Genomic DNA, 24,525 nt, shown 5'->3' on the forward strand with positions numbered 1-24,525 from the left:
TTTAACGACAGATCTCTGGGCTGAAAGGCACTTAGCACTCAGTGTGTAGTGCAAAGCCTATTTCTCAGAGCTTCCGACAGGTTTATTTGGTCTCACCTTGAGTAGAGCAGTGTTGTATTGATTTCGTTGGTGTGGATTTAAACACACTATTGGCTTAAAATAGCATCACCTATGCAGAAGAAAATCAGTGTCTTAACCCTTAAGGCTGCCAGTGGCTACTGTGTAAGGCTTTGATTGAAGGCTAACAGATTGCTGACAGGTTTTGTTAGCCTGAAAACTACTGTTTTTAAGTCACAAATACATTGCCATTTTTCAGGAGCACATGTTTCTGTGTACCAGGTGGATAAACGGTGGGGGTTTGTGTGGGCTCTGACCTCCCTGGGTGTCTGACCTGAGGCTCTCGGTGGGGTCAGACCCTTTGATTTGAGACAGGGTCTTAAATGAAAGACTTAAAAAAAAAAAAAAAAATTTAAAAAAAGAACTTTTTTCCCCCCAGTTTTTGTAAATCTCTTGGTGGCTGAAACAGTCTTTTCTAAAAACAATGCTCAGTACTCACCTAATAGTAATTATCATTCCCCATGGGAGGTTTTTTAATTCTCCTGTCTTTCAAAGTTGCTGCAGCCTCCTTCCTGTATGAAACCATATTACTGGCATCACACAGGGAAGATATTCTCAAGAAATAAACCAGAAAACGTCCTGCCTTTAATAATACAAATCTATGTGACTTACTGATATTTAACAATTAAACTTGTCTGTTGTAAGATGTCCTATGAAATATTAGAAAAAATAAACTTAAAACACTTCCATTTTTTACAGTAGTAACAATGCTCCATTATTTCAAATACTTCACTGCTGACATGAAAAGAAAATAACAAGGCAGGCATTACCAAATAAATCAGCTCAGTGTGCCAATAGGGAGGAGACCTTTGGGGGAGGAAGAAAATGCAAACCAAAATAAACGAAAAAACCCAACATCCAAACCCCAGATTTTGCTTTGATTCCAGAGCAATTCTTTTGCACATCCTTACCTAAATTTATTTTCAAGTGGTGTTATCAAGTCCTCTTTCATTATCTTAACATACACATATATATATATTAAAATACATGTACCTTATCAGTAAGAATAATAAAAATGTGCAGGAAATTGTCATAAAATGTTTTGGTTTCATCTTGTGTGGCTCTCTTCCCTGTCTGATAGTTTGAAAGCAGATGTCTTTATAAAACACAGCAAAATATTTAATTTAAAAATACTAATTGTAACACCAAAATGCCTGTACTACTACTCTTGAGCAAATTTAATTCACACAGTATGCATTTGAACCAGATAATGCTCCAGCATAATTTGGGTTTAGTCTTTTATAGTTCTGGTCTCAACTATAGGAATAGTAAAAAGATTGATTACAAAATGTGTTATGTCTGTATGAGCAAGCTAGTGTTTGAAATCGGTTTGATTCTCCATCTCTTATGTGCTTCCTGGAACTGCCCAATGTGAAGTACTATGAAAAAAGCAAAAATCAAATTGATAAAAAATGCTTAATAATGATAGAAGATAAATATTAGATGTTCAGAGTTAGCAATCACAGATATTCTCTTTAACTTGCCACTGTATTGCCAGATTTCTGTGTTGTGCTCAACTGCCACATACCAATCAGTTGGTTGGTAGATAATTTTTTTTTCATGTGGGAGGAAAAAAAAATTAATTTCACAAAATACGTGAGCTTTCTGTCTGCACTTATGTAAAACTCAGAAATATATTGAAGATACTGGAATTGCTCTGGTTTATAGGAGGTAAGCATCATAGCTTCAGGAGTGTGTCAGTTTTCCGTATTTGCAGGTAATTTTTCACTATCAATGAATAAAAGACTAAAAATAGAAGTAAGTTACTCTGAAGAGAAGGCTTTCTGCAGAGAAAGCCCGGAGCAGAAGGCTGTGCACAGTGAGAAGGAGTCAAAGAAAAGGTAGCCTTCGACACAGGTTTATTTTTCCATCTATTGGACCAAATTTTATTTTGTGTATTGCACTGACACTCTTACAGTAGGAACAAATAAGAAAATGTAACTTGGATTACCAGATGTGTATTCCACAGAGACCACTTGTATGCAAAAGACCCATATCTAAAATCCATGCTCTCTTTTGGGGGGTTTAGGGTTTGGTAGTTTGTTTTTTTTATTATTATTTGGGTTTTTTTTGTTGCTGCTGCTGCTGTTGTTGCTGTGATGGGAAGGTGCTTAATTTTCCTCAAAACCGAGGTGATTATTCCAATATATAGAGATGAGAAGAGATGGTACAGAGTTCCTTAGTATCGTTGAGTAGGATCTGTATTCAGGAGCCCCACCGTGTGGGATGGGTCAGACCCCCGTTCGGGTCCCAGAGCATCCCTCATCCCTCGCCGCGGCTGGGCACATGGAGGACCCCTCTCGGCTGTGCCAGCGGAGGGAGCTGTGTCTATAGGAATGGCTGTGCTTCCAAGCAGTCAAGATACTTTTAATAATGTGAGGTTAGTAATGGGTAACTACAGTTTTCATAAGGTTAGATCAAACAGATTGTTTCCTGTCTTTCTGCATTTTGCTAGTTGGTCACTTTCTGTTATTGTTATTTCTTCATAAGATTTTTCAGTTTTGATTTATTGTGAATGCTCTGGCTTTACAAGCTTTCAGGAGGTGCTGAAATTACTGTAATTATTCTGTTGTGTATAATCTTAAAGACTAGAAATGTAAGCAAGCCCGTAGCATGGCTTTGACTGGTTTAATAATCCTGGACAATTAAAGGAAAGGTTAAGTATCTCCCATAGGCACACTTAGTATATTGTTTTTTTAAAGTTTTTTTCTATTTCCATTTTAAGTCACAAGCAGAGTGTTATGTAAATTTACTTACTGTAAGAAAATAGTACAATTGACATAAAGAAATACTTTAAATTATTGACAGCCAAGATGAATGTAAGCAGAATTGCATTCCTTCTCTCCTAGCTCTTGTGTGTTCTTTTCTAATATCCCGTGTAGCACTGAGAAACGATTACAGTTGCAAATGTGAACGGTTCCAGTGGTGGTTGCAGTAAGTTCTGCATCTGCTGCATTTTGGTGTGTGCTTCTTCCCTGGCATCTGCTGGGAGGACTGGGAGGATTCTCTGAATTTAGCTAACTATTTTTTTCAGACCTGAAACGGAGAGAGAAAAGGAAGGATGGATAGAAATCCTTATCCTAAGCCTGCCCAGTTACAAACCTCCCCTTCATAAATAAACAGAAAACTTGTAAGAAATGCAGCGAGAGGGATGCGGCAGACAGGAGGGAGAAGTGGTGATGCTTTTCATGGAGTTTGGTTTGCAAGCTTTCAGCTGTAGTTAGGGAATTCCGACTGTGGGCATTCAGTGCTGGGGAACTGACCTGTGACAAAAATCAAGAGAGCTTTGGTTGTCGCTTTTCTTTGTACTCTTAAAATACCAGGCTGGCATGCTAGGTCTGAGTTCTCAACCACATTTGATTCCAAGTATGTTTGTGGTCTTGAGGAAATTATTTTATTAATTGCAAATTATTATATATTTTCAAAATATGTATTTTCATGGTCTTAACTGCTGTCAAAAGCCTGTGGACCCTTGCTGTGGCAGCGTACCTGCTGCTGTGTATCTGCTGTATTGGAGCTCAGATGAGGTTTCTCTCGGCTGTTGGAGCACACAGCAATGGAAACAGATCTACTGCAGCATCTCTTCTACACTTTTTCACTTTAAAGAATTTTGTGCACATTAAATATTGTGACCAAATCTCAGCGATGACCTTTACATATAAATTAGCAGACATAATTACAACCCCATCGTTACTTGTGTTGGCTTGTCGCTCCCGTGCTGTGACTGTGTGGCCCTCTGTGACAGTGGCCATCTGATGGGGCAGGGCTGGGCATGGTTTTGGTGGACTGGGGCTGCCAGAGGCCACCCTTCTGCACTCGGAACCACTGTGGCAGCGCTGCAGGGTCACTCAGTGTGTTTTGTAATAATGAATGGGTCCGGCACCTACTTCTGCAAAGGCTTTAACACTACAATATGGGAGCACCATCAGTATGTGCCTAATAGCAGCTAGGCACTATCTGGTAGCAGTCCATCTCTCATAAAACTGCCTTCAGCCTTAATTCAAATCCATTGATTCCTATTCCAGTTAAACCTAGAGAACTTAATTTGTCTTTTAATCCTTTTATTGTAAGATAGGATAAAATTAATTTTACCCAAGAACTTTGCAAAGCCAATTAACATGATCTTTTGAGTTATTTAGTAAAGTGCTTCAAACTGTTAAATTTATCCTGACCTCATGGCTGCACTCTCTGACTGCTTTTTAAATGAAGTAATCAATATCTCACAGCCTTTTAAACAATTAAAACTTCTGAAATATTTTATCTATATTTTAAACACTTCATAAATATGCTTTGTGCTATCTGCAAAGCTGTCTCCTCTAAGCAGTTGTGGATGTTTAATTCTCAAAAACTGAAGTATTTTGAAATATTTAATGTGGTCATTTTGTCTAAAGAAAACCCAGCTGGGCAGATGCATGGATGTGATAGGTTTCTCTTTTGGTGTGTGGATCTGGAAGTGTGTTTTACAACTAAAATATAGAACATTTTTGTCCTTTCACCAGTGTAGCTTCTGTTTTCCACATAGAGCTATTTGAGGTTATTAATTTTTTCACTGTGATAGGGTGATCAACCGTCCTGTCAAGAAAATGGATCTCTGTGTCACCCTTTAGCATGATTAAATGGAGGCACATCGCTGTGAGAAAATACCAAATTTTCATGAGACAAATGAAACTGTAGAAAGGACTACTTTTATAGACATTATTTCATTTTAAAATCTCCCAAATGGCTGTCAGTTTATTTGTAGGAAATCATTACAATTAATTGTGTATTTTCTGCTAGTAATTTGGGGGGGGGGGAAAGGGGGGGGGGGGCCAAAATATTTAAGACTTTTTTCCCCTCTCATCTGGAGATTTGGGGGGAAGGATGTTGCTGGGACGGAGGGTTGTAATTTTCTTGTATTGGGGGGTTTGGCGTTTGGTGTTTTTTTAGGTTTTTGTTTTTGTTTTGTTTTGGGTATTTTTAAGGTAGGAAATCCTACACTGCAGCAATGAGCAGGGTAAGGGCTGTCGTATGCCAGATTGCTAATGAAACACTCTTAAGAATATTTCCCACCCTGCTCTGGTTGAAATTTGTTGTTAGGTTAACAAAGAGTTATCTCCTTGACATCTGGGTGCTTGGAGGTGTGGGGTCAGCAGTAGGAATTAGCTCAGCCACTAGCTGCTGCCGAGCACACAGCACTGTGCCGCTGCCAGCCCGGGAGTTTTCCTTCTGGATCCGGTATTAATTGCAGTTCATCGTGTGCTGTGCAAGGACAGCCTGCTCCTGCCTGTCCCAGGGATGGCAGAGCTGTGAGTTGGGACAGAGCTTGTGGATGCCCACTGGTTCGTTGTTTGCTGTTTAGAGTTGCAACGTGGAAGTTCTGTGGAAGCAAGCCTGTAATTTGAAGGATACTCTTGAAATCCGTCCTTGGGGATCTAATGAAGGGTTAACTTCATATTGCTGTAATCAAATGAAAGGCAGGCGGGGGGAGGGCGCAGCACACCGAGTGCCCCCGTGGTTTAATTTCCTACTGGAAGCAGCACATGTGTTCGCTCTTCCTTTCTTCCTCGCCTGGGAGCCGTAGCCGGCGCGGGCGGCGCGGCTGGGGTCAGCGCCTCGCCTATTGATCAGCATCCCGCCGTCCCCTGCACCAGCATCTGCTCTGCTGCCTGCTCCCCGCGCCTGCTGCAGCGCATTAGAATAGAAATCCATAACCAGAGCTGTGCTCATCCAAGCAGGGGAAGAAACTAAATTAAATGGTATAAAACAATCTTGGATCAGGAGTTTGTGCCAATTCATCTTGATCTAAGATGTCACACCAGGCTCTGTCTGAGCACCTGGGCGAGAGGCGGCTGCTGGGAGCAGGGAGGGAGCCGCCATCAGTCACTCGCAGGGGTGCCCTTCGCCGGGGTACCCCAGGAGATGGGGGGTGTTGGGCCTTGACAGGAGCTGCTGCCCACCCGCTGGCTCCAAGCTCCCCGGGCATGAGGCAGGGAGGCTGCAGTAAGGCAGAACCTGCCAGCGCTCCATATGCAAATGTTAAGGAGATTATGGTGGCTGCAGAGGGCGGGAGCAGGATAAGTGAGTGCTAAGCAGTTAAAACTGTTACATTTCTTGCTTTGTCTGTTACAGCCCATTTTCATCCTCCTTCCTCCGAAGGCAGTTCCTATTGATTTTTTTCCTTTTTTTTTTTTCCCTTCCCCTACCATTGTTAAGCTTTCCGTTGTTTTTCTCTCCCTTTTGGCTGGCACATTGCAGTCACAACCAAAGCATGGTTGCCTGAACATGGATAGTCTTCAAACACAGGTTCTAAGATGTGGTTAGTTTTCTTGTAGGTGATGTTTCCTATCGAGCCATGTGAATGTCATTAGCAGAAAGAGACGTACAGTGCGACTCGCTAATTCACCCTTCATTAATCCATAAGCCCAGTAAGTCTCATTCAGTGCCAGGTGGTGCCTTCCGACTTCTCAGCAAAGGTTTAGCAGCAGAATGCTGTAGGAAGGATTAAGACTTTGTTATTTTTGTAGAATTTATGGTAGGGCATTTCCTAGTACGCCATGGATTAGTCTTATAGGTAAAAGTGAATTGTGCTTGTCAGAGTAAGTGAATACAGTGTTTCCATTCCAGTCAATTTCTTCTAAAATTTTATTTACTCAAAGAAAAATAAACCAACCAACCCAAAAACTTCCTCTGCTTAGTGAAATCCAAAATCCCTGGGCTGTATTACACTAATGATGTAAATCTCAGTTTTATTTGAAATTAATAATACAGTGAGGGTTTTTTTCCCACTGTTTTTAAGAATGTTTGTTAAAATAGCATACGTAACATTCTAGTGTACAAAAATACTAGTTTGGTTTAGTGGCATATATTGTAATGCTAAAATTTAGTGAGAATCTGAATGTGACAATGGATCCTAAAATAAAAAGGTGCTTTTCTATAACCAAGTCAGTTATCCTAAAAATCTGTCGTCTTTAAAAAAAATATTACTGGTTATGCAAATTTAAGATGAACAGGAAGCAAACCAAAAATCACCTTTCACAAGAACTAAGAAACACAGAATTCCACAGATCTTTTATCAACTCAACACATAAAACTATGAAATCAGACAGTTTTCTGTTTTTTCTGGTGATTCTTTTTTCCCATAAGATCTTGACAGTTTTTGAAAGGTGGGTCTCGTTGAAGGCAGACCTTGCAATAAGTGGTTTTTAGACTTTTGTCACGCATTGTAAGTTTTGAGAAGTAAAATGGAATCATCTCTGCTAGCCGAAAACCCTGGTAAGGGCAGTAACAGTCCTGAAGATGTGATTTAAGTTAAATGGAAACCTCTTATTTTCTCTGGGAAACAAGTGGGTTTTGGAGTAGTAAAGAACAACCCTGCTTTTAATTTTTCTCATATTTCTTATTTTTCATTTTAGGTTGTCTGTCTGGTCTCCCACAAATGAAAAAAATATCCACATCCTATGAAGAGAGACGGAAGCAAGCCACGGCCATCGTTCTGCTGGGGGTGATCGGGGCAGAATTTGGAGCTGAAATTGAACCACCGAAACTTCCCACTCGGCCACGTAGTTCCAGTCAAATTCCTGAGGGATTTGGTTTGACTAGCGGTGGATCAAATTATTCCTTGGCAAGGCATACATGTGAGTACCCTGAGTACTGGGTTCCCTCACTGGTGTTGAGGGCAGAGGGGCGGGGAGGAAGGGGTGTTACTTAGATTTCAGTACAAACTGGTTCATTTAAAATATCCTTTCACTGGAAAAAAGATGAGAAGTTTTGAACGTACAATAAGCCACACCACAGAAAGAGGTTGCAAAGTGCTCATAGAGTGAGTGGGACAGAGCGGTGGAGCTGGTTACTGGGTGTGGGGTTTGCAGTGGTGCTGCAAACCAGTCTGTTGCTTTCTGGTAGTGGCTGGCTCTTCTGCTGCAATTCTGACATCCTTTATTCTCCTCCCAGTTAAACCAAAACACTTGCATTTAGGACTTCATTTATGTATTTCATTCTTTTTTTTTTTTTTTTGTCCTGAAAACATCCCTTGCATTAGTAGAGACGGAGGAAGGAGACTGTCAGCACTCATCCTGCCTCCTCCATTGACTAATTGTCATTTCAGTGCGTGGCAGGTCTTGCTCTTAGTAGAGTCGTTCCCCCTGTAACTAAGCACTGGCAAGTGTGCTCACTTCACACGTGTACATTTTGAGATGTGGATCAGTAAGCTATAGAAAAATATACTTGGTGATGAGGAGCGTGTGTAGGGGAGAGCATGCACAATGTCTGACGTAAAAATCAAAGACAGATTAATGGAAAAATAGTGGAATTCAAAGTGTGCTATATAAAATGTAGTGGTCTGGTCCTATATTAAAATCAGTACTGTAGTGTTGATTTAATTACCCTTAGTATGGATAGTAAACATGATCTTATCAAAGATGGTTACATATCTATGCACTGAGTATCTGATGTTAATTGTGAAAAATCTACTAGAAGCAAATGCAACTACAGGGCCCTGGTTTGTACAATTATTTTGGCTGGGTTCCTGAGTGGGCAGGTACTTGGCTTTTTTATGTGGAGTCTGGCAAAAGTCCCCTTTGTCATCTCTGTAAGATCCCTCCGAAGCGCTACAGACTTGTTGCCAGTATTGCTTGAAAAACCATCTGCTATCTGGTTAGCTATAAAATAATTCCACAGCAGCAGATTTCTCCTCCTGCACTAGTTCCATCTACACCTGATGCCCAAGTGCCTTTGAGGAAAAGTGAAAAACACAAATAATTGAAAAGCGGCGTATTGTCTCAGCTGAAAGCTATTACAGGAGAGGACTGGTAGTAATGATAAAAGAGGGGGACTGTCCTGTCTGAAGCCCTGGTTATGTGAGCTGTACATGCTTACTTCCAAAGTGCACTGTTCAGTGCATTAAACCTCAAAATGATTTGGAGGAGCTGATTGTCTCACAGGGCAGTATTCTGTCCCTTTAGTACAAGAAGTCTTGAAGGCCTTGTCTGCTGCAGCATGATTGAGGGCATGCTTTGTGTATTCGTTTTGCTTGTGTTTGTGCTTGCTTGTACTGGAGAGTAGTCTCAGTCCTGGGGTCTGTGTCAAGCTGCAAAGACTTCTGGTCAGAAAAGGTGCAAAAGTCATTCTGTTCGTTGTTTGTTTTTTGTTTGGTTTTTTTTTTATGCCTTTACTCATTGTTCACTCCAACTCATCTTCCTACAAAATATGCAGATAATGAGTTCCATTATTATCCAACAATGATAAATTTTGTATTTTTGTTTTAATGAAGCACAGGGCAAGTGCTGCCTTCTTAGTTACATGGTAATGTAATACTATAACAATAATAGACAAACAAAGCTTGATTACTGTACTAATAGGGTCAACATTGTAGACCATTCCCTTCTGCTGAGCCTGTTAGGACGGGGTGGCCTGCAGCCATGCTGATGAATTCCCTGAGCCCCCAGAGAAGGTGGTGCTGTGCAGCCTGCCCACAGGGAATGGTCCATGGCCCACGCAGCCCCAAGCAGTGCCCAGGAGTTATGTGAGAGGGTGTTAGGTGGCACACAGCAGCACTGAGCTAGCGGCCATTTCAACTGAATTGTAGAAGAACATGGTTAGAACCTCAAAATCATCATGGAGCACTGCTTGAGTCACTGGTGTAGGCACAGCCTCCATCTTCCACGTGGTAGATGGTTGAAATTCATCTTCTGTGAAGCGTGGTGCTTCCTCCACTGACTTTTGAAAGGCCGAGGAAAGGCTGGTTGAGAGAGCGTGCACATAGCACAGTGCTCAGATCTGAGAAATGTGTGGTCCTGGTTGTGACAGTGTGGAAGTGCAGGGTTGGCTGTGCAGCACTTCACAAACCAAGTCATATTTCTGAGAAAACTAGCAAAATGTTTGATTTTATTTTTTTCCAGCTGACATGTTCATGTAACTCATATGTAGTTCCACTGCTTTAGTAAGCAGGAGTATTCTGTCAGCCCTTTGCAAGCTGAAATAAAAAGTCTGGCAGTTCTCTGCTTCCTCTTTGTTGGCAGTTTCTTGCACATATATGGAACTCTGCTTTACATACTTGTTTGTTTGGTTTTAAACTGGGGTTATTGGGGGGGGGGGCGGTATTTTTTGTCTTTATTTGGGTTTTTTGTGTTCCACTTCATTGCCCATTTTGAGTTTCTAAGTTATTTGTCTCTTCAAATGGTACCAGGAGAATAAAGGGTGAAGACGACTTCCCTGTGTCTCTGGGTGAGCCAGCACGAGCGATTGTCTGTCTCCCAGTGCACAAGACAAGTTCTTCCTTGGTTTTCTGTTACAGTACGAGGCTGAGTTAGGCTTCTTCCCAGATTGACACTTGGGCACAGAGTCAAAGTAAGGTTTGTTTGTCTTTTAGAGTTTCCTAAAATAACAGGATGCTGACATCTTTCTTAGACTCTAAGCAGTGCAGAGTGCTCTCTACATCGTTTGGAAGTTGTCAGTGATGCAGAGATCAGCTTTGTCTTCTATCTTCCAGTGGCATGCTCCACAGGTGAAATTAGGTTTATTTCTGCTTTGCTTCCAAAAGGCTATAGAGCCTAGTATTTGCCTAATCTTCCATGGAAAAGAAGTTGGGTCACTTCCATCGACAGTGCCTTGTCTTTGCCATTCTCACGGTTATATAGGTCTGGTGTGAGCCCGTAGTTGATTGTGCTGCTTTGTCAGTTGCATGGCTGAGACACTCGGACCCGTCTTTGATCCTCCTGAGTTCTTTCCTCCTGCATCTTTGTTTATCTATTTGCATGTTATTTTTGTTATGTCAGGCTTAGCAAAGTTGTAAGCTCCAGCTTTGGATGCCATTTAATCATAATCTCAGAAACACTGCACAACTGTCTGGCTGACTGATAGGTTGAAATTCAGTCTTTAATGTAGATGAAGCTTGACACATTAAATGCTGAAAATTTAGATCAAGGCTGTAAGGTAATGTCTGAAATAGACGAAGAGCCAGAGGAATATCAGAAATAAAGACTGCTGGGGGGGAAAAAATGCAGGTGATACTGGGTTATGCTTTTGGTTGATGATGGCATTAGCAGTAAACTTCTTTATCAGGTTTTACATACAGCGTGCCCTTAGGATAAGAATGTGATGTAAGTCAGTATTGCTGTCTTGCTGGTGTGACCTGCCCTGAACCCACAGTACAACGTTGCGTTTTCTGCAGAGTTAAGAAGTTACTGTTTTCTTAGGTGTTTTGTTCAGGTCGAGCACAATATGCCAGTACCTCGGACAGCAGGAATGGTACTGGGAGCAGCATTGTTTTGAGGCATTTCCACCATACCCCTCTGTGCCGCATCTCACCTAGAGGGCAGGTGCTTTGGATAACCATGAAGCAGAAGGGTGTCGGCGTGCTGCCCCGGGCTGGTGTTTGCATTTGGCTATCTGCTCTGGTTCTGTGTGAGCCTGGTCCCCAGCACAGCTGTGTGGGGACTGACCTTGGAAAGGGGGCAGGGTGGGTGAAGCCTTGGCAAAATGGAAATACCGCCATGCCACAAAATGCTGTTCTCGAGGTGGTTTTATCTGTGATCGTATTTGTTAAAAGACCCTTCTCAACTTTATTCCATGTATGTGATAGTGCAGATGAAATTACTTTAAAAACTGGACAGTTGTTCAGAAATTCAGTTCTTTGAACAAGAAAAAGCAAATTCCTAGTACACGCTCAGAGTTACTATTTTTCTCTCTGATATGTGTCCTATTATGGCTTTCAGACTGTACTAAAATACAGGTTGTTTCTTTTGTCTTACAGTGATACAGAAAATATTTTTGGCCCATCAGAACAGATGCAGATTTGATAAAGTATAGTCTGATCACATTATAACTTACTGTATTAAAGAAAATAATAATTGTGATAATGTCTTTTTTTGAGTGTGGAATTCTCTAGAAATCCACGCAGTGACCTTGCCTGACAGCCTGCATTAATCTCTGTTGACCTTACGAATAGTTCACGAGATATTTAATTATAAAATGCCACCCAAAGAATTTCTCATTACAGATGCACCACATCACACTTAAATTGCAGCTAATGCTGTTTTTATGAAGTTAATGGGCTGATAAATCTGAATGACTGTTCTATCCTGAATATGGAAATACTTGATTCTGTTGTTAATGCAGTGTCTTTTTCAAAGCATCTGCCATCAATGTAGTTATAAATGATAAGCGTTTTGCCCTTTAACTCAGTGTCATATGCAACAGCATGTTCACGGCATTGAGTTATTTATATTGGTTTTGCAGGCTACATGTATGTACTTCCTTCCAAAATGAATTTTAGGGTTTCCACATTACATATCCATGGCAGTCACTCCAGTTTTGCTAGCTTCTGGATTAAATAAGCTAGCCAGCAGTTAGGTTCTTAACACAGACTCATGATACCATTTTTCATTTTTTAATTATGATGTCCCAAACTCATAGCAGCTGACCTTCTTGCCTGTTAAGCAGGAGGGGAAACAAGTAATATTTCTGGACAGAAATAGAAATATACCCGTCTGCATAATTGCATAGGGTTGTACTGCCTGTTGTTAAGACACTTTTTTTCCATTACAGAGACATGTTTGTAAAATGTTACACCTTTGAGCAATTACCTTTAGACCGTTTGGCCATTGCTCTGGAAACCCTCAGCCAAAACAATTAAGTCATTAGATTAGGATGAAGAAAATATTTTTTTCAAAGTAAATACAATTTCAATAATATTGACAGTTTAGCACATCTGTGTTTGAAGTGGGGATTTGCCATTAAGGAAGCACGTTTCGCATTGGCTGTGTGTCTGCCTTGGCCTTTTCTGCCCTCTCCCAGGGATGTCCCTCCAGCCAGAGGGTGGCAAACCCGCTGCAGTGAGCTAGGCATATGGGAATGGGGCTAGAACTGGAGGAGGGTGGGAGAGAATAACCAGCCTGTGATGAGGGTTGCAGGTCAGGTCTCTAGTTCTGGTACAGGACCATTGCCTTACAAAGTGGCTGAGATATTGCCCGTGGTGGTGTTTTCCTCAATTTTGGATTTTTGCTCTCTTGCAGTATTTACTGCCTGATAGTCAGGCTTCGTCACTCAGTAATATCTTCTAAAAGTTTCAGTACTGCAGTGTATGGAAGCCTTTCCTAAGCAAGGTATTTGTCTTAACATTAATTTCTATTGGAGTTGTGTCTGCGTATGTTAGAGGTTTACCTTTCAAGATGCGCTATGGCTTTGCAATCCATTCTTACATGCGTAGGCATACAAAAAGCAAGAAAGCGCAAGATTACTTGGGGTGTGCAGCCAGGTATTTCATGTGTTTCGTTAAATGGAGTTTCCAGCATTACAGATTTTTGTATAGACCCCAAAACTGTTTCATCTGAAAACAGAATTTAACACAGGATAAACTCAGGGTCTCAGTGAACACAGCTCGGTGAACAAGGTAGGCTCCATCACCTACCTTGAAGCCTTTTCTAATGTCTTGTGATCCATTAGTTAGGTACTGTGAAAATATTACAGTTGCCACTCCAGCAAGGAGAAGGCAGCCCCTGGTGAGGAGGAGGTGACTCCCCACTAACTGTATGCACCCACTGGAGAGCTGATAGGCTGAGCCTGCAGCGGCAATTAATACAGACGAGAGAGCACTTGGGATCATCACTTATGGAAGCAATAAATCAGTTGTACACCTGAACAGCAGCCTTTCAGAGCAAATTAGGCAAACTGGCTCAATAACTTAATTTAAACAAAAACAAAACCACAACAGCATGATTAAAGCAAATAAATGATTTTATTGTTCATAACGAGCCTGCTAGCAGCACATGCCATTCCATTGGCGGTGTTTTTATATCAGTTATGCAGAAAGCTGCTCAGATTTGCATGAATCCTGTGGTTTGTGTCATTATTCTCCTTCTTTGGATCTGTACGTTTTCAGTAAGCATGCTGTGAAATCCAGTGTACTAGTAAATGTAAAATGTGCTTTTTTCCTTGAGCTGGTGTGATTAGGTCAGTGTGTCAAGCAGAATTTTGTCCCTGAAAGGGGTGGGGGGAGAAGGAAAAATGGTGTTTATGAAAATCCATATGTTATCCTCAGAGATAATATTTAGAAAAAATAGTCAATCTGTATGGCAGAAAATGGTCAATCTCTGTGGCAGATGTTAAGCCCTAATTTAAATCTGGGATTTTTTTTCTTTTTGCTTTAGCAACAAAATCAAATCTTAAAAATTGTATTTACCTTTTCCCCCAAATCCTGTAAGGGCTGAGTGATTTAAATTGTGTATTTTTAATCAGAGATTTCTTTTTCACATATTTAATAATCTGACTATTGTGATGGGTTCTATCTCAACAAACTAAAATCTCTTCTTTGTGTTTGGGTTATGAGGAATCCTCAACACCAAGTAAGTCACTGACAGTTGTGTTTTCTACTGGTCCATGCACCGTCTGTAAGTGAAGGCTCAACTTTGAGACTGGTACCCCATTTGGGGGTAACAAAAATTCAAGGTGCTGTATTTTTTCCTCCAACTTCAGCCTTCCAGAGCCCTGCAGGCTGTTCAGACCTGCCCCGGGTTGTTCCCCAGGAGGGTGCCAGGCCTGCTGAGAGGTGTGTTGGTGACAGCTGTCCATAACCCTCCTTGTGTCCGTGGACTTCATCTCTATCTGCTTTCTGTTTCCAAAAGGTCAAGCACAGGCTTTCGTATGAAATACTGGGTAAAATACAAACACTTCCACCAGAGAACGCTCACACTTTCATCTCATGTGAAAGAAACCGAAGCAGCTTGGTTTCTTCAGTCTGCTTGTAGGGCAGCAGCACCGCAGGACCCGTTGTACGGCTGCATGTGAGCAGGTGGAGCAAAGCCTTGTAGCTGGGGCTGGGGGAGGCTAAACCCAGCGAAGGAAGCTTGGGAAGGTGTCCGAGGGAGAGTGAGCCCGCCCAGGGCTGCGAGAGCCACTCTGCCCATGACAGCAGTAGTCTGCACCAGGGTGCAGTGCAGAGGAGGCACAGGCTTGTTGGAGGGACAGCCCTGTTTTTAATTCCAGCGGTTAACGCTCAGCCTTCAGCCCCAGTCCTCCGGTGTCACACCCCATTGCAGGCTGCAGTTTTAGGGTAACTTCCAAGCTCACCCAGTCAGGCACGGGGGGCCGGGGCAGCAAGGCGTGCCTGGTGTGCAGAGGGGCATGCTGGAAGAGGCTGTGTGCCCACACAGCCTGTGTTACCTGCAGCGTGAAGCATGTGCCTGCTCAGTGCCAAGGGCCTGGCTGCCCCGCAGTCCTGTACCCCGCTCCGGCTGATCCCCGTCTCCCGCAGGACTCGGGTCTGCTCGGCCAACAGCCAAGCGTTTGCAGGTGCAGCTGGTTTTGGGGAAGCTGTGGATTGGTGGTCATATAAGGGTTAAATGTAAAAGGTTCAGTGTTGTAAGTATGCTGAAAAAAAAGCTGTAGAAATGTGTCAGATAGGAGTGGGGTTTTTTAAAACTTAAAGGGGCAATATTATTCCCGTCTTACAAATAAGGAACGGAAGTTTTTCTTGTAGAAGTATGTGAGGTATATCTCAGATATCTGAACAGAGTATCACAAGAGATATACAATTAATCACTTCCTAAGAAAACAAAATGTGTATGAATTTGCTGCTGATCTGATCATGCCATCCCCTAGTACCCTTTGAAAACACTGCTGATGCCACCAGAGTCAGAGATTTTAGTTTTCTGCAGTTCTTGTGAAACGGGGTGGTTGCACAGGTGCAGGATCGTGTTGACGCCCGGTGCGAAGGTATGGAGAACACAGCCCCGCTGGCTCTTGGTGATCTGGATACATGGGGGTTTATGGTGAGAGGCAGTTAAAGTGGGATTCTCTCTTTTTGGTCCAGACACACAAGCTCCTTTCCGACACCCCGGAACCCCTTCCCCACTCTAGTCACATCTCACTTAAGCCCCCAATTCCCCAAAAAGTGCCTTGCACGACAGGGTGCTGCATGCTACACGGGGTACCTGAGGGATCAGCCCTTTGGGGTTAGGTCCAGTCCCTCAGTGGTACTGTTCCCATTGCTCTTCACAGCCCCTGCTTGAGCTGGGCTGAGAGATGCAACATTGCTGAAAACCTCACAGCATTTGTGAGCTGTATAATTGCTGATTTAAGCTCTTACGACTTCAGGCTTCCAGCCATGTGTTTTCATGTCCTGAGGGAAATGTATGTACAGGAAGCGGCTGTAGCTCAAGAGGAGAATACCTGCCTGAGTAAATGTAATATCAGGCTAGCGGGATGTACCATGATTAATTTGAATGTTTTTTATTTCCACACGCTTGCGAATGTGTATGCGTTTGCACCCCTTAGAAATGGCATTTATATAAAGATCACAGTCCAGCGGCATTTCTCAGCACTGAGCAGAGCTGCCAGGGTTGCTCCCTGTGCCATCCCAAGGCAGTAGCAGATGATACCCACTGCATCAGCTGGGCTCGCCTCTACCCACCATGTCCCAAAGGGACTGTCTTTATCAACAGTCCTTGCCTATGAGTATCTGGATATTTAAAAGCACTTTCTGTAATACTGGTTTTAGCGTTTAGGTGAGAAATTCAGAAAAATAGATATATTCATTTTTTTGTTGTTGTTTATACAGCTATTTTGCTTATTTCCTATAAAGAAATTTATTGTCAGAAAAACAGAACTGATGTTTGCCAGTACTATGCATATCTGAAGGAAGGGATAGCTTCAGCTCTGGGGACAGGTAATGAAGAGAACTGAAAGCAGTGATGCTTACCTATTTGTTGTGCTAGATAATTTTTCTATTTTGCAGCTGCTCTTTTCCCTGTCTCTTCCCCCAGGCTCACTGGGCTACTCCAGCACCAAGCACTTTGGACTGGCCTGGGGAACTCATTGCTTGAAGATGTTTAAGGGTTAAGCATTTATGGAATGACAAGGAGTAATGAAAACTGCAGTAAATATAGGGTATGTTGAAGGGTCTAACCCTTAATGCGGTCCAGCCTGCTGACAGTCCAGGGGTGGGAGCCTGGGGGTTTGGGGGCAGTTCCCTTATCTACTCATCTACAGTGGGAGCTTTTGTAACAGCTACTCTATCAGTGGCTAACAGCGAGGGGACTGGCGAGCAGTCCTTCAGCTAGTCCAGAGTGGCATGTTCTATCTTCACACTTCTATGTGAGTGCGTATGTGTGACCATAGATTTTGAAGTATTTTATTTTGCACATACTATATCAGTGTTACTTTCCAACTTTTCATTATATATGCAATCTTTCCATATAGGCATCTGAGTTGCGTCACTTGTGCAACCGGCTGGACTTAGCACTTACAGTGTAAAAAAAATCTTGTTTACATATATACTTCCCCTGTTCATTAACTTCAAAATTTCTTTAATTTTTATGTTTTATCAGCATTTGTGTTCATCTTTGTGAAATGTCATAGCATAGGATCACATAATCAACTCAAACACGTATGACTTGAGTATCATATTTGGGATTATCTCTGAGATGATGGTCTGCAACTGGCTGGAATAAATTGCTGTGGAGAACAGCAGTAAAACTTACAGAATCACAGAACAACCCAGGTTGGAAGGGACCTGGAAGATCATCTGCTCCAGCCTTTCGTGGGAAAGGGAGCTGAGCTGAGATTATCTAGCATGGTGTCCAATCAAGTCTTGAAACCCTCCAGCGATGGGGACTCCACCATGTCCCTGGGGAGGTTGTTCCAGGAATTGATTGTTCTTATTGTACAAAAACCTCTTTATGTCAATATGAAACCTTCCATGGTGCAGCTTGTACCCGTTGCCCATTGTCTTATTGGTGTGGCTCTTTGTGAATAGACAGCTTCCATCCTCTTTGTAGCTGCCCTTTAAGTACTGGAACATTGTGGTGAGGTCCCGCTCAGCCTTCTCTGCTCCAGGGAGAAGAAACCCGGCTCCTTCAGTCAGTCCTTCAGCCAGTCCTTGTGTCCCCTGCAGCGTAAAGACGATGGCACATTGTCTAGGAGTACAATTTCAAACTGTCTAACACAGCTAGCTGCTGCCAGGGAAGCAATCCATCAGCACCGGCAGTGGGCTGACGCTGTAGTAAGTTGGTTTGGAGATCTATGTGTTAGAAAACTAATCGCTGCTCGTGTGGTTATCTTTCTGTTGCTGTAGTTACCAGTTTAGCATAAGAGATGGTGTTGTCAAAGTCTCTGTTTCAAGCTATAGCTTGGATGGGTTGTAATTCAGAATGTGTAGCGATAGCCAAAAAGAAAAGGAGCCATCTTTACCCTGCATCCTGGCCTTTGGAGAGCTTTGATTTCATCTTCAAAACTACTCAAGTACATGCAAATGTAACCCCTTGCTCCCGTAATGCCTGGTCACTCAGGTTTTATTTTCTCCAAAGATAAATCTGGTTGAACCAATTACAGGGTTGCCCTATGAAGAGCCTAATGTCGATGACATCAGCTGCAGCACAGACCCGGCTATAGGTGTGCTACCAAGACTGAGGGGACAGGCACCGCTGGGGTGACAGCCTGGGGAGAAAGGAGCAACTTGAAATAGCTGGACTGCCCTGAGATTTTGCATTGCTCACATGGCTTTGCAGCAGTCAAGAATAAAATACACATCACTGTTGGTGTGGGTAAGTTTATGTATTGGACAGCAGTGCTATGGAGAAGGTTAAACTGTGACCCCTGCCTCCTGCAAGTTGCTGCATTGACTTGACTTATTTCATTGATATTGTGCATCTTCTGCTGTCATGGGGTCACAGCTTGTCCAAACTGCTTAAGAAAACTCATTAGAATTATGTGTAACAGGAGAAAACTTCTGAGATTAACAGGGTTTGGTCAGTGCTGTTATGGAAAAAACAGCTACTTCCTATGAAACTATGATCATTTTAATGGAAGTAGCTTTATTTAGAAAACATTATATAATTTATATTAAAATAAATTACATGGTTTAATAGAATTATACAATTAACAGAAATGAAAATACAAAGTTTAATGCACAGTTATGACCCAAGTCATACTGGCTTTCTCCTTCCTGCTGGATTATAAACAAATTTTGGATTAAAATGATGATAGTTTACTCTTTCTATAGTACTGTAGTAGAATTTCATATTTAGGGGAAGAGTGCATTTAAGGCAGCATAGTTGGGTTCTCTCCGTAAATTGAAACAAGTCTGATCTAAAACTCATTTACTGTCTTGGAACAGAATTGATCTTGCTTTTGCATTTGATTCCCCCACTGCAGATTTTAAGAGGAAGAAAAATGGCATTGTTAGGTCAGTTGAACTAGACCAGAGTTAGACAGAAAAGACTGGGAAACCAGCTATTACAAACATTTTCTTCTTTTTTCCTTTGTCTCCCTTCCTAATGAATTATGCGAAATCTTACTGAAGTTTAAAGCAGCTTAGGGCAGTGTTTGTCTGGCCCCACTTAGGAATATTCTTTGCTCTCTGTTCACGTAATGTAAAAAGCAGTATGTATTACACTCTTTAATAGAAATGCTGGGAATTTACTGCATCTTGGGTTGGCAGTTCTGACCTGTTAAACCTCTGCTAAATTTCCAGAATTTACATAGATAATTTACATGGGGAAAACATCCCCCTTAGCATTAAATAACATTTCTGGTGGGGTAAGTCTTCACAGTGGATGAGGACACTTCCTTTCTGATCAGATAGGAGGCAAAACCCTATTTTTTTCTTTTATTAAAACCGACATCTTAGCTGCCCAACAAAAGCACGAGGTGTCTATGTGCTGCAGAACCACATCAGTTAGGAAGCACTAACTTTTTCAAACCCTGAGAGGTTTACACAATCCAGGCAAAACTTTGCTTCCCTGTGCAGCGGCGGGTGGCGGCTGGATGGCAGGAGTGATGAGCGGCATCATTGCCTCTGCTGTGCTCAGTGCCCATCTTGTAGCGTTTGTACTTGCAATGTTCACCTTTTCAATAAATGCAAAAAAGGACTTAGTCGTTCATGTTGTTTCAAATGTTCATTTGCTAATCGCAACTTTTGCTCTTTTTTTAGGTAACGGGAGCCTCAGGTGACAATTTAAATTTTACTGATAAAATAAGCAGGGACTACCTTTCTCTAGATATTTTCAAAACTGTTTTACTTCTTGCATATTTGTGATAGAAGGGGCTGTCGCTCAGCCCCGGAAGAGCAAAGCCAACACTACAGTGGCGTTGTGCGGAGCGAGTCCCGCACGGTGAATGTTTCTCTCCTTTGCAGCAGCCGGAGGAGGGGTGGGCGCTATCGATTGCCTGCACAGTGAATGTCCTATTGTTCTTGGCTGCTGGCAGGTAGGAGCAGCCTGCGCTGCCCCTGGAAAATCTTGGAGCATCAGGAGTATTGAGAATTAATCTTGAATCGTTGCACAGCAAGTGAAATGACACAAAGTGACCGACCAACGACGGAATAACGGTCCTTGTGAGCCAGATGGAAACCTGGCAGCTGTCTTCTGCCCTGCAGGACAAAATGGCTGCACAGGGTCAGGCTCGCCCAAGCTGTGGCTCTGCTGTCCTGCCCCGGCACCCCTCAGCTGGTCACCAGTGCGCAGTGATGCATGCGCTGCCCGCGTGCAGCTTGCTCCGGGGGACTCCGTAGGGTTATGGTGCTTCCCACGTGTACAGTTGGGGACCGTTCTCTTCACCTCTTTGCTTTTCTCCTTTTATGCTGGAGCAGTTCAAATTTAGTTCTAAATTGTTTTTTACTTGTATAAATGCAATCATTGTTACTGTCATGCACAATAACTACTTAGCTTCTTAATATACTCTAAGACCATACTTTTCAAAAGAAAGAAAAAACCTACTTATCCATGTGAATTCTGAAATTATCTTAGAAGTTACAGGCATTGCACCTGTTGCAAGAATGGTACTTAAATGACTTGAAGTCATCAACAAAAAGTCTCTTCTAGCCCATTCACTTGAAAAAACCTGAGGGTCAAAATTACAGTAAAGGCCAGAAAAATGCTGAAAATGGATTCTGTAAAAATTAGGAAATTTGACATTATGGTAGGGGAAAAAAAAACTTTTCATCACTAAAACTTCAGAAAAAAATCTTCAAATAATATGACTAGTTAATCATTCTCTGGTTTTTATACCTGTCTTGAAAGATGAGAGAAGATGCGTAATAAAAATTCACTGCACTAGAAGTAGGAAGGGATTAAGTGATACGGATTTTTAACCCAGCTATCCAATTTTATTTCTCTTTCTGTGGACGTTTCTTACAGTAGATGTCAAATCATCCAGAAAGGTCACAATTTGGTTTACATTCTTGCAGAAAACATTCTGCCCAACAGACACGGGAGAGAGGGCAGACTGAAAAAAAATTATGGCTATGATTCTTTACTACTTTCTTTTTTCCAAAATGGAAAAAAGATGCAAAGCAAGTTAAATCATATGCCGGAGTCCATCATTTTTTTTAGTTGGATACTTGATCTCGTGGCAAATTATGAGAATGGCATCGGGTTATCAGTGTCTCGTTCATACCTGTGCTATTGATTTTCCTGAGCAAATTATTTAATTTTTTTAAATCTATCAGCAAAATGGGGATAACAATGCGACTGATGTAATATGGTCAAAGCTCTTGAGATCAGCAAGGAAAGACGTTTCAGAAATCTGAGGGGCTGTATGCATTGAAAATAATTACAAGCTTTAGTATTCATGTCACATTTTCATTAATAAAAATGGCAAGGAGCAATGACTCAAACCTTTATTTTAATGTTCAATAAACACATGAATAGCAGGCAGACTTGTACCTATGCCTCAGTCTGCTGGATGCAGCTTTTTGTACAGGTTCTGTGTGCTGTCACGTAGGTTTCATGTGAGGATATACAGAAATCATTTCAGGGAACAGGCAGATTTGCTATCTCTATCCTAAATGTTGAAAGTACTTCATACTTGTGTCTAAAATTTTATCCTTCTCCACTGGCTGGAAAAATCCAGTCTGGTTCTGGTATCCTGGTAGCTCCCTGGTACTGGACATGGGGTCAGCTCGGTCCAGGGACAAAGTCTGCGCTCTGGGTTACCTCCTCTGCTGCTTTTTTTTTATTATTTCCATATGCTGTAGCATAGGTGTACCAATGCAGAATGAAACATTTAGAACAAAATTTAATACAAATTTTTATAGGAATGGCATTTCCTAAGCTATGTTTCTGCTAAATTACGCTTGAAGTAATTCTGTCTAGCAAGTCACACCCCGTCTTCAGTGAGAGGATTTTTTGTTGTTTCTTAATGACGTTTTATAGTAAATCATTAAAGCTTAGTGTTTTTCTAAGGCAGATTTTAAAACTTTTTGTTTAAAGAGGTGATACTATTTAGATTTCCAGCAAGAAAGACTGCACCCCTGCTTACAGTAATTTCAGAGCCCTTCCAAAGCAGGAGGAGCACGTTTCAAGCAGAGTCACATCTGCATTCTGGTCTGGTAGGATCTGTTCTGCCACATCACCGTTGCTGGCCCAGACTTCTACTAAAATACCTTCATTGCCTGTTTGTTGGCAGCACAGGTGTGTAGGTTCACTAAAAGAGCTGAATCAGCACCAGGCATGACAGGGACCTGCCCTGGCAGCGCAGGCAGGCTGCGGGTCCAGGACATGTTAGTGTGGCTGCTCCTGGTCCTGCTCCGCATAATGGACTCAAAGGTTAAGAGCAGAGGGTCGCCGCAGCCCCAATCGGCAAGCTTTTCCAGGGCTATTACCTCTTTACTGCACTGACTCTAATGTGACATGTTTATTGCCTTAACTAACAACTCATTAGCTTAGTTGATGTTTTTGTCAATATTAATTCATTCATTTAAGCCAAGTCAAAGCTTAAACAAAGATGTCCATGTAAGAAACGGGCAGCAGAATGACTTTTGTTTAGTTCATCTTTTTCCTTAGCTCAGTTCACACAAGTGGGTTTCAGCAGGAGCAATGCTAGGAGGATTCCTATGAAATGGTAGGCATGTTTCATTGCAGTAATGTTTGAGTAGTCACTTTTTTAATTAGGTTCTTAATATTGTGAGACAATAAAATTCACACAAACTAGGCTTCGTGGCCTGCTGTCCACTTCAAGAAGAAACTTTCAGGTTTTGTTACACATGTATAAGGGGTTAGCGGAATGGACTAGAAAAACCGTGTCAGTTGTTGGCTTTTCTGATGCTTGAAAGACGGTGCCTGGCTTATTTAATAAACAAAATGAGCAACTTGTAGAGGACAGTTCTGAAGACTAAAGAAAAAAACCTGTAAAATCAGTAGTTATCACAATAGCAAGCTAAATGAAACATTATTAAGAGGTTAGATGAGATAACGGTAAATTATCTTGAAGGTTGCTTTTTTTGCCCTCCTACCCATTTTTATATAGTAATTATTTTTATTTAAAAATAATCTATTAAAATTAAATTTAGTCACATTCCTCATAATGGAACCTGGATTAGAATTCAGGTATGTTGACATTTTGGGGACATCATTTCTCTCTTTCCCCAATACTCCCTTAAGCTATATTTCTTGTAAAAGAAAAAAAAAAAAAAAAGCGTGTGAGAGGGGGAGAGAGTTACTACTGAGGTTGGACACAATGCTGTGAAGCAGTTGCAATGCAATGCGTGTGTTACGCATGCAGCCCTGGAAGGGAGGGGATGGAGCAGGTACCTTCCATGGCACCCCCAGCCCCCACCAGCTCCCTTTGCTGCCTATGGTCCTCTGTAGCCATCGTAAGGGTGTGTTGTGAAATCAGGGGAATTACAGATCTAATATTATAACAACCCTTTAGGGAAAAATACGATATTTGTTTGAATATTCTGCTCTCTGTAATTTGTCTTGTTATTCTAGGTTCTGCTGCCACTTTCAGTAGGGAGGGGGATCGTGCCAGCTGTGGTTTGTTTACAAAGAGGTGACCTGAGGGGACAGTGCTGATGGCAGAGTCGTAACATAAGTGTCTGAATGGCCAAGACCTAAAACGTAACACAAATGACCCCAAATTCAGTTCCTTCACCTGCAAGAGATAAATGTTTGAGCTTGCATCTCTAACGGACCTTAACCACCAACGCTGAGTCCTGCAAAGGTGGGAGACATGTCCAGCAGTTCCTGCTGAAACTCCGCCACAGCTGTTCTTTCAAAACGGATTAGAGGGCAAAGCGAGCCCAGCTCTTCAGTCTGGGGCTGCGGAGCTCACTGGTACCGGGCGCCTCCTGCCTTTCTGGAGAGCTGCCTCTCCTAGCCAGTGCTCGCATCAGCGCAGGGCAGGGCTCAAAGCCAAGCGGCAGTGCTGCGGCAGCCCTGCCCAGCGCCTGGGAGCACTGCGTCGGTCACGGCAGTAGTTGAATCATCATGTGTAGGACATGCATGAGACAAGACTGGTGGTGGCTAGAAGAAATGGGCTAAAGCACGCTTTCCTATATGAGAGCCAATTCAGATAAATCTTGTAAACTTTCAGGCAACTTCTCAACATTTATTTGTGGGCCCCACTCAGGGAGATTTCTGCTCAGGTGCAGCAGGTGGTGCTGTTAAATGCTACATGCTGTGGAGTGTTTCCGTACCCGAAGACCCAGGCACGGTT

At 42.2% G+C, this 24,525-nt stretch overlaps 1 protein-coding gene across 4 annotated transcripts in view; it reads left to right on the forward strand.

The window, feature by feature from the left end:
- WDR7 (WD repeat domain 7) overlaps nt 1-24,525 on the forward strand; it is a 150,710-nt gene that overhangs the window by 68,978 nt on the left and 57,207 nt on the right. For all 4 annotated transcript variants that reach the window (XM_037374370.1, XM_037374369.1, XM_037374367.1 and 1 more), the window contains one exon: nt 7,509-7,730. In XM_037374370.1, the coding sequence (XP_037230267.1) occupies nt 7,509-7,730 (222 nt within the window). The remainder of the gene's footprint in view (nt 1-7,508; nt 7,731-24,525) is intronic.

This window comes from Falco rusticolus, chromosome Z (assembly GCF_015220075.1).
Source record: "Falco rusticolus isolate bFalRus1 chromosome Z, bFalRus1.pri, whole genome shotgun sequence".
NCBI classification, from domain to species: domain Eukaryota; kingdom Metazoa; phylum Chordata; class Aves; order Falconiformes; family Falconidae; genus Falco; species Falco rusticolus.